Source organism: Barbus barbus, assembly GCF_936440315.1.
Source record: "Barbus barbus genome assembly, chromosome: 43".
In the NCBI taxonomy this organism is placed as follows: Eukaryota; Metazoa; Chordata; class Actinopteri; order Cypriniformes; family Cyprinidae; genus Barbus; species Barbus barbus.
This window is the reverse complement of record NC_136721.1, coordinates 1,252,095-1,262,820: the sequence shown is the minus strand read 5'-3', so window position 1 is coordinate 1,262,820 and position 10,726 is coordinate 1,252,095. Positions and strand designations below refer to the sequence as shown.

Below are 10,726 nucleotides of genomic sequence, written 5' to 3'. Positions count from 1 at the left end.
ATTAAACCATCCGAAAATCACACACACACACAAAAATAATAATAATGGAGAAGAAAGTTATCTTGGTTTTCCATTTAAAAATATGGCGGTCCAAGTAAACACAAACACATCAATGAAGACTAAAGTTTAGCTACATCATTTGATATTAATACTAATTATAGTAACTGAGTAACTAACCTTTCTATAGACTAGAGACTGTAGTCTATATATTAATCGCCATTATTTTAGCGTTTCATTCCCACTTGTTGATACTGCAAGAAATACATCCGTATATCATTTTGAGGAAAACATACATCTATAAAACAAATAAAGTTGTCAGCTCTCCTTTATTGCTTACTTTTAGGAAAGTGGTCTCTTGCAAAGTGAACAGCATTTTGGGGTGAAACTCCTGCCTTCCGAACATAAGTTATATTTCTTTATTTTTTGGCATTAGTTTCCATAAATTCTATGAGGAAATAAATTAACCAGAAACCTCAAGAAAGACAGTTTAATACAAATATAAATGGAATTGCTCAAAATAATAATAACATTTTGACTATTTGAAATGTTTATTTGATTTACATTAAGAAAAAGTTCAAACTTGAAATACTACGGACAAAACATCACAGAAATGCTTAAAAAAATACAAACAAACAGGTTACCCATGTCATCTTGCCTTTGTTTCTTTTTTTATCTGGTTTGAGTTTCAACATTTATTTTTTTATTCGTTTCATACTTGTAGCATTTACCCTCTTTTCTCTATCATCCTTCATATTATTATTTTTTCTTATAGTAATTTTCTTGCAAAAACTTCTCAACTTCAGAGACACCTTCCATTATCCTTTCCAAACTCAGGCACTTGCTGCACATTTTTTAATAGATGGAGTGCTTTTATGAATGCATTTCATAGCAACTAATAACTGATGACCATGGAGCAAAATGAGCATATGTTCAGTGCTCCTGGTATCGTCAGATCAGACTGGGCACCTATTCAACACTGTTTTCTGATAAATGAATGGAAAACAAAACTGTCAAATAAAAACAAGAAATATTTCAGTAACATAAACCACATTTTCAAATGTAGTGTTAAAAATAAACATGTTTATCAAATGTATGCTTGAAACCAGTCAAGCATGAATGTTAAAACATTTGACAATGATTGTAAGATATCTAAGCACCTTTGTCAGTGATATGAAAATACTTTGTTTGGGCAATACTGACATAATATCATGGCTGATCTGAGGTATTCTGTTATTCACTAATGTATGATTGGTACTGCAAAAGGGGCTGCTTTTTTAAATCAATGTTTGCTAGAACTTTCCTGTGACAGAAATCATCTGTGAAAACTAAACTAGAAATGGGTGCCACTGTTCTGTAAACCTTAAGGCCATGTGTTTGTTTCCCGTTTCTCCCCGTTCCACACCTTCCCTTTACTCATCAGTTCTGCAGTGCAGACTTCTACATAAAAGTCTATAAAAAAAGTGCAGACTGAAACAAAAAACAAGTAGATAAATAAGCAACATGTTTTGTAGAGTCTTGTAGTGTTAGAACAAGGAAGCAGACCAATTTCTGTAAACTAAAAGCTTCAAAATGGAAATACCTAACTAGCATTAGGAAGCTAGTTTAACAAGCACTCCAGGCTTGCCATGTAAGCTCAAGCCTGCTACTTGTATGGATTCATAGTATTGCGTTTCTAATCTGCTGATAGACATCACGTTTTGCATAATCTACGGCAAAAGCACAGAGCGCTTTGCATATTATATTGAGGCACAATATCATGGAGGCTGCGAAAAGTCATTTATATATTGCTAGTCACTTAAACCTTTAGCGATACATGTAAGGTTTGATTAATATAAGAATAGGCAAGAGCCTTGATGTTCAGTGCTAACATATGAAAGCACACATGGTTTTCACTAAAAGGGAAAAGAGTTACCAAAAAAGCAAGCAAACTAATTATTATGGCCTATTTGAACTTGCAAAGGATGGAATGTCATTTAAAAAAAAAGGTACCCATAAATAAAGGATGTTAATTAAATAAGTTTACTTTAGGCAGCCGTGTCAAGAGTACCTAAGGTTTCTTGGTAAGGTAATTGGAAGGGATCCAGCCCTCCATCACTGGCCCATCGCTCACATATTTACAAAACCACCAGCCGCTGCCACTTCTCTCCAGAACTTCGAAAACAGCGCCCTCTTTGAAGCCAGCCGTCTGGTCGTCTCCTTCAAAGTCCGCCACAGCTAAGAACAGCTCCTCCTTGGCCGGCTCTTTGATAAGAGGTGGGAGTTTGTCTCTCGGAGGCCCTGGTTTTTCTGTCTTAATGGGGGGCTTTGGTGGCACTGGGACTTTGGCCTTGGGTTCCTCCTTCTCCTTTGGCTTCGTTTTGGGCGGCGGGGGTCTGCTCTGAGGAGGGACGGCTGGCTTAGCTTCTGGCAAGTCTTTTTGGGGAGCTTTGGTGTCTGTAGGACTCGCTGGCTCAGAACTCTTCTTTGGTGGAGGAGGTCTTCTAGGAGCCACAGAAGGCCTCTGGGGAAGCTCTTTTGGTGCTGTTGTTGGTGGTGGTGGTTTAGTTGTTTCTGATGGGTCATGGCCGTTTTGTTGTTTATTGGGGAATTTTGACTCTTCGTTTGCTCTGCCATTATTCGGGAGAGTGTTGCTCGGCTGGTTGGGATCACTCGAGTTGCCGCTGAGCTCTGGAGGTTTAGATGGACGAAGCTTACTCCGAAGGTTTGTGATGTCCAGCTCATTCTTGGCCACTGGCTCTGGTTTGGCTGCAGGGGCGGGCTTTGGTCTGACCACTGGTTTCGGCTTGAGGAACGGAGCTGGGCTGGCCAAATCCGGCTTCTCTTCTTGCAAATCTGCTTTGGGTTTGGGAGGCTGCTTGGCCACATGCTTTAGGTTGATCTTTTTCACCTCCTTGGCCAAGATGTTGTGGCCACATTCCAAGCCCATCTCATTGCGCAGGTAGAGTTGTTTGTTCTTCTCCTCTTTCTTTATCTCTGGGGGTTTGTCTGGTTTGACAGGAGCTGCTTTTGGAGTCACCAATGGGATGATGACCCCTGGGGCTGGTGGTTTGGGTGGGAGAGGTTTAGAAATGTCTGCTTTGGGTTTGTCCTCCAGTTCCAGGCTCTTGTTGATGGATTCTCTCCTTGGCGGTAAAGCTGGCTTCTCTTCAGCCGTGGGTGAGGATGGAGGAGGAGGTAAGGGCCCTGAAAAATGAGAGCTGCCTTTAACTGCATTGGGCTTCCATTCTCTCAGCTTGGAACGGGTGGAGAAATCAGAGTTGGATGAAGGTTCATCTGGCAGAGGTTTGGACCAACTATTCTCAGAGTTGGTATTATTGCTTGAGATTTCATCAAGCTTCAGTTGACCCATCTCACCAGGAAGCGGGGCCAAAAAGTTAGGCCTAGAGGCATTGCTGGTTTTCTTGTATTTATCAATGAATGTGATTGGAGCCCAACCTTCTTTATCATCTATCTGAATGTACCACCAGCCACTAGAGTTCTTCTCAATGACCTGAGAGTACAAGATGCGAGGTAAATGTTGAGATGCATGTGGAATATCCAGATGTGTTCATTTGAGAACTAGTCAAAAATGAAAGCCGAAGCTTTGTCTGCTGTTATACTCACTTCAACTTTCAATCCTGCCTGGAAGCTAATGCCATCTGGGATGGTCGTCTGAAAGTCAGCTATGGTGTAATACTCCTCCTCTACTTGTGGGGGCACTGGAGGTTTGGGCAGATTCACTCCTCGTGGCTAGAATAAGAGAGGCCAAGAGTTAGGATGTCAAAATCTTGGGTGCTTCTCAATCTTTGAACTGTCGCTTCCTCGTTTCCTCGCTTCTCTATCCTTCAACCAATCAAACTCAGCCATCTTGAAGGGCATCTCAATTCTCTAAATCAGGGGTTCTCAACTCTGGCCTCAAGGTCCACTTTCCTGCAGAGTTTAGCTCCAACCCTAATCAAACACACCTGAACAAGCTAATCAAGGTCTTCAGGATTACTAGAAAGTCACTGGCAGTCGAGTTTGATCAAGTCTGGAGCCAAACTCCACAGGAAAGTACTGGACCAAATAAAAATGAGTAGCACCTCCCTGTAGAACCTTGAAGAAAGAATAAGAAATACTTTAGATGCAATTGTAAATGATCACCCTTACTATTGTAAGATCCCGGCGTGGTGGAGGTCTCTGTCTTGCTCCTGCTTCTGCAGAAGAGAAAAGGGCAGAATTTAGAGGACCACAGTCTTTTGGTCTCTCTTATTCTTGGCTGTTCCTGTTAGGGGTTGCCAAAGTAGATCATCTGCATATTTATTTAATGCTGTGCACTACAATCAAGCATGTAAATGGGGCCAATCAGGCCATTACATTTTTGAATGACTCAACTAGGGATGCATTAGTATTATTTTTTACATCAGCTTCACTTTGGTGGCCTGATAATTTTTGGGGGGCTAATTTAGCAATAATGACAGCCTATTTGAGGAATCTTTAGTTCAGTAACCAGAGCCTAAAACGAACACTCGCCAAACGCCAAATGAGAGTAAAAATTGTTGTTGGCGAGTGTGTTAAACTGTGTCAATCACCAGTTGGCCAGTAACATTATTATGAATTCCAATGCAATGTTTACAACGATAACTGAGGAAACGCTGTATCACTGCTGTTCCATGAGCGCCACCTAGTGTCAGAAAGGGAATTTGCATTCTCATGCAGCATAATTTTACAAAGCAAAATTCAGAACTATTCACACCTTTTAATAAAACAAATTTTTGCTTACTGTGCTTGCTTTCTGAAAATGGTGAAAATCGGTCGCGCTGGTTCTCCTTGTTTTCCTTGTTGGCATTCTGCTGTTTGCAAGCCACATCTAGGTCATTAGTGCTGGCATGACCTGGAGCGCCAGCAGCCATCTTTTGACTGAGGATATCAGCCTTCTTCAGATAGGACGCCGGGGCCCAGCCCTCTTTTCCTTGGTATCTATGGAGGTAAAGGGGAGAATGCTCTAAGAAAATGCGTGTTAAGTATTTTTCTGAGGACATTTGCGTTTGATTTTACCTGATCTTCCACCAGCCTTCCAAGTTTTTCTGAATGACCTCAACAGTCATGCCTCTCTCCAAATCTATTTCATCTTGATCGCGTGCAGAATATGGATAGATCGCAGTGTACTTTTCCTCTGAGGATACGAAAGGGATATTTGAAAAGTTAAAAGTGCCGTTGATGAATAACGTCCAACCACTACAGCCCATTTACCACTTATGTTTTCTTTAGAAAACGCACAAAAATTTATACAAATACAATAATGTTTCACTAAAGCTTGACAACTAGAAAATGTCCAATTGCTTGAAAAAAAAAAGACAATCATAGATTTATTTATTTAAGATTCATTGAGCTTATAATGCTTTCATTGTTTTGCCAAAATAGCTGAAAACATGCAGTGGTAAATTTGACGTAGTTTCACGTTTTGCACTTATTTTACAGTAAATGGCTGCTTGTAATCTGCATTTCCTCTCTGTTTTGAGTTTTCTGATGAATAGCAGATGAAGGAGGGTGGGGAGGATCTGATCAGACACTCAAAGTATTGACAGCATAAGCACATCTGCTGGGAAGACTGATTATTTTCCCATGCTACCAACAAAATCACAATCTAAACATGGCACGAGCACACCAAGTTTTATAGTTTAAATGCTTATCTCGAATCACATATTCAGTTCTATGCCAGATGAAAACTTTAGTTTAGTTTTGGTCGTACTGTACAAAACAGAACAAAATAAACGCAGAGTGAAACTGTGTGAATGTATGGGTCATTCCAATTCATTTCTGATATAATTAACATACTAGAGTCAACAAGCTATATGATATAAGATATTAATTTTGTGCAACATGTCAAAGCTTAATATTTGGACTTAAGGATATGAACATCCCCTAACATGTATGAGCAGAAGTAATATGTATTGAGTGATATGGTAATAATGAATGTTATTAGGAAGCGTTACCCAAATCCGTTCTGTGAATGTCCTTGCATGATTATGTAAACAAACTGGTGATTTAAACCAGTTAATTAAAACAAACTGTGCAAAAGAATCAGTTCGCAGAAAATTATAGGATTTCCCTGTTCGCCTGAGGCTCTGGATTACAGGTAATAATGTTCTTGCACAGACCGATCGTTTCGCTTCATAAGACCTCAATATATTGTCAGGTACATTATTAATTATATATCGTCGGGTATTAATTTTTTGTTGCCTGTATATGGTTTATTTTATTCTCAAAGATGGACCGCCACTGACTTGGATTTTATGAATCACCAAGCACCACTGATTCAGCTAAACATGTTCATTACTGTTCTACTAAAGAAAGTCACCTACATCCAGGATGGCCTGAGGGTGAGTAAACTATCCCTTTAGTTTGTTTAAATCGTGATTGTGTTTGACATTTAAATTTACAGAGTTTTCATGACAAGTCATGCATCAATCAACACCATGTAATTCACAGAGACATGAGTTATTTCATGTGCTTCGGCAATTCCTTTTGCAAACCAGAAATTAAAAGTAAAATGAAAGAGTTGTTTAAAAAAAACAAATGGCACCATTGTTACAATTCCCTGATTCATGCTGTGGTCAGTTCTACAAGACTTACAGGTTGCAGCGCATGCACCACATGCAGGGGTCACACATGCATGCGTCACAATAGAGGGATAAAGTGCTGTGCTCTCCACCTTGGCCAAAGCCTGTGCTGAACAGATCCCCTAAAGTACGCCGGCGACCAACGTGCCTCGGCAGAGACCAGAATCTCCGGCACACTCCAGCAGAGAGCAAGCAGACACATGTGAAAACCTTCAGGTCATGTCTCTTTATACTGGATATGATGGCCTACCAAATATCAGAACTGCACTAAAGACTGCACTCGCATTTGAAGAACTGACTCTAACCTTCCCATCTCTCTTTCTGAGTAACATCTGAGCAATACTGTCTTTCTAAAACCTCTGGTGAAGTGTGCACTGTTTGTGCTACTAAACAAAACTGCAAAAACAAGCTTATTTGTACTTATCATGTGATGCTAGACTGTTAAAATGTTCTGAATGTTTTCCGCCTGGTGTGTTCTTGTTAGGGTGTTTGCTTATTTACCCAATTAACTCTTCGAGTTAAAGTTAAGTTTGTAAAAAAATAACTATTCAAACCCTGAGCCGTTTTTTGTTTTTTTGGTAAAATGAAAGAAAAGTAATGGAAATATGTTGGAAGTTGTATTTCCAAACTTTGAAGCATCGCTAATGGGAATTTCAAACAGAGAAATGTTGTGAAAGAGCCACAAAAAGAGTTTAAACTCTCGACAACCCATGAATGACTTATTCCTAGTTGTCATTCTTATAGTTTCTGGATATAAAACTAGAAATTACACACTTCACCTGTCCAGATCCTGAATCTGAATAAAGAGAAGGTTTTTTGTTGTTGCAGACATTTGATTCCAGTAAGACTGATGATGAGGAACATTTGATGACAAGCAGGACTCTTTACCTTCTTCTGCTGGGAATGAGAAATCATCAGGGTCATCCTGAACTTCCAGACATGTGGCTGGTACCCAACCCTGAGCGTCCTCAGTGCTAACAAACCACCAACCTGAGAAATCAGACAGAAAAAAAAGAAAATCAGAGAGGAGGGTGAGTAATGATGACAGAATATTCATTCAATTCATTAAACAGCACTTAACCATGACTGTACCACCGCTGAGCTCCCTGAGGTCTGGGCCTCATATTGTTTCCAATTTAATCATATAATACAAATTGTGAAAGAATTGCTTAATATTAATTCTACTCTGTTGCTTCAAAGATACTGCACAAACCAAGAGAGCCAACTTTAACGAGCACAGCTCATGAAGTGTCAAAATATTTGAGATGACCAATCAAATCAAAGTAGGCGGGCCTTACTGTTCAGAGGCCATAAAGAGTGAGATATAAAGTAACTGATCTTAACATTTAATATTTAATAAATGATGTACGATGGCTATATATATATATATATAACAAGTGACAGACACTGTATAATCAGGGATGTAAAGTAACCTAATTTAGCCTTTTTCGCCTATAGGCAATGATTTATGTGATTCGCTTAATTGGTAATTGTCAATATGATGAGATAAGAAACATTAACAGAGCTGTTTTTGCACATACTATGCATGCAATTAATAAACTAATTATCAGCTTTCCTGGTAGCCTTCAATTCAAATCACAAAACGATTCATAAAGCATATGCATAAAATATAATTTGACTGATAGGTGAAAATAAAAAGCACTGTGACTCTTCACCATTTGTATGACTCCGCTTGTCTGTGTTTTGCATGTTTCAGTGACTTCAATGCAACTTGCATCATTTAGCCAGTAGGTGGCGACAAGTGACTGTCTTTAGGAGTGAGAAAATTCGAAATAAAATAAAAAAAGGGTCATTGCAGCTTTTTCGCTCACAATTCTGTTTTTCCTCAGAACTGCGAGTTTAGCTATATCTTTAGTTATATCTTTATCAGTAACAATTCTGACTTTATAACATGCAATTCAAGTCACCTTTATTTATATAGCGCTTTTAACAATACAGATTGTGTCAAAGCACGTAACAGTATCAAACTGGAGGATAGATTGTCAGTAATGTATAATAATAAGATTAAACACTCAATTTTCAGTTAAAGGCATTTCATTATTGAATTAATAAGTCTAGCTCAGTTCAGTTTAAGTAGTATCTGTGAAATCAAACTGACGATAATCACATTTGCGAGTCAAGTCAGAATTGTAAGACATCAATTCACAATTGTAAGAAAATCTGTTTTTCCCCCCTCAGAATTGAACTTTATAACTCACAATTATGAGTTTAAATCTCACAGTTCTAAGAAAAAAGTCAGAATTGCAAGATATAAACTCGCTATTGCGAGATAAATCAGAATTGTGAGAAACACAATTGCAAGAAAAAAATCTGAATTGTGAGATATAAATTCACGTTTGCAAGAAAAGAACGTTTCTATCCCGCAATTCTGACTTTATATACGCCGCTAACTTAACAGGTTTGGATGAATTATATGGGCTGGATAAATTAATTGCCTGACAGACAGTAACAGCGAAGGCTCCTACCGGACTCGTTCTTCTCGATGACCTCCACCACCTGCCCCACGTACAGACTGATCTCAGAGCTCTCCTGCTTCTCGTAGTCGGTGACGGCCACGTACTGGTCCAGCAGCAGCGGGTCCGCTGAGGACGAGTCTCCTCCTGGAGGGACAGAGGGGACAGCTATGGACAACTCTCCTGGTGTCCCAGCACCACCACAGGAGAAGAAAGAAGCAAACGTGATCGGGAAAGATCAAAGCTGGAAAGCCAGAGTTTTTAGAGCTGAGAGTCTTGCAAGGAAACAAACCCACACCAAATCAGCAACACTGCTAACATGGAATAATTATTAAATGGCTCATTTGAATGGCTTTCTAGACAAAAAATGTCTTGATTATACTGCAAAGCACATTTACTAGAGCCCAAAACAATATAATTCACGGTACGGAGAACACCAGTGCAGTGCATGAAAATTAGTTTGGTGATTCGTACAAAATCATTGAAGCAGATACTAACTGTGCTTCTGCTGAACTGATTTGCCTATTTCTGTGAATGATTTCATGAAGTTCTCTCAAAAACATCTCATGTGTATGCTTACACCTTAAAGTGATATTACACCCAAAAAGGCAACTCTCTTATCATTTACTCACACTCATGTCGTACCAAACCCAAAAGACTTTAGTTCATCCTCAAAACACAAATGTGACCCTGGACTTTAAGTTTTAGTTATGTAAACTTGAATGCAAGGCCAGAAATCTCTCAGGTTTCATAAAAAAATAAAAATGGTTCAAAGATGAAGTAGATAGACTTAGTAGATAACTATGAGTCCCACTATAACTTCATATGCATGACCACTGTTTGAAATTTCTCCTTTCTTTGTAGAATGGAATAAAGAAAGAAGAAACAACATAACGGTGAGTAAATGTAAATGTCATCCTGTTTACTATAGACAAAATTGCTCGCTTATTATTTTGAAATCATTCACAGATAAAGTGTCATTTCTACTGAATTCAACACAAAAGCTGCACATTAAAGCATTTACAATTTTAAAAGACTAAATAAAAATCACAGAAATTATGATGAAAATATTTGAGCCCTGACGAACATTTTACTCACAAGGTTGAAGAGAGAACAATTAATTCATAAGAGCACAGAAAACACCAGTCATGCACTACAATATAAAATAACTTATCAAATTTGTTCCTATATTTTGAAAAAATTATTTCAGTACTAAATAGAATCACTACTTTGCATGTCACAAAGCATGTCAAATTATGCACATTTTAACTCACAAATACATTCAAAAATAAATGTTGTCCATTTGGTGTAGGTTCTGCTCTCTTATACCTTGTGAAGAAAAATGCTAAAGCACTACTGCTATACAGGAACACTATAACTATTACCGTACACACTAGTTGCTAAACTATCTGCTAAAAGGTCCTCCAGTAAACCACCACCACACCGCCATGCACATCACACAGGAACGGAGCACAAAGCTTAGCCCTTGCCCACCTAAGAAACGCCCTGCAGCGGAAGGGCCGCACTTGGAGGGCACACACACAGAGCATGGCTAAGCAAGTATCTGTTACTACCTCTCTTTTGGAAAGAAGTCACTCGCTCCACAACGCCTGATGAGGGAACATGAATGAGAGCAGGAGTGAGGGCGAAGGTGGAAAAGTTCAGGTAATA

The 10,726-nt window shown here is 39.0% G+C and overlaps 1 protein-coding gene across 2 annotated transcripts in view; it reads right to left on the bottom strand.

Annotated features, from left to right (window-relative positions):
- Nucleotides 1-308: 308 nt before the first annotated feature.
- Nucleotides 309-10,726, bottom strand: part of sh3pxd2b (SH3 and PX domains 2B) — a 40,652-nt gene continuing 30,234 nt past the window's right edge. Inside the window, exons 7-14 of one of the 2 annotated variants that reach the window (XM_079405794.1) lie at nucleotides 10,630-10,665; nucleotides 9,068-9,202; nucleotides 7,470-7,571; nucleotides 5,017-5,134; nucleotides 4,742-4,938; nucleotides 4,129-4,175; nucleotides 3,604-3,729; nucleotides 534-3,490 (exon numbers count right to left, since the gene is read on the bottom strand). In XM_079405794.1, coding sequence (XP_079261920.1) covers nucleotides 2,048-3,490; nucleotides 3,604-3,729; nucleotides 4,129-4,175; nucleotides 4,742-4,938; nucleotides 5,017-5,134; nucleotides 7,470-7,571; nucleotides 9,068-9,202; nucleotides 10,630-10,665 — 2,204 coding nt within the window. In that variant the 3' untranslated portion in view covers nucleotides 534-2,047. Of the gene's footprint in view, nucleotides 3,491-3,603; nucleotides 3,730-4,128; nucleotides 4,176-4,741; nucleotides 4,939-5,016; nucleotides 5,135-7,469; nucleotides 7,572-9,067; nucleotides 9,203-10,629; nucleotides 10,666-10,726 lie in introns of both variants that reach the window. The other variant, XM_079405795.1, reaches the window with a different exon arrangement.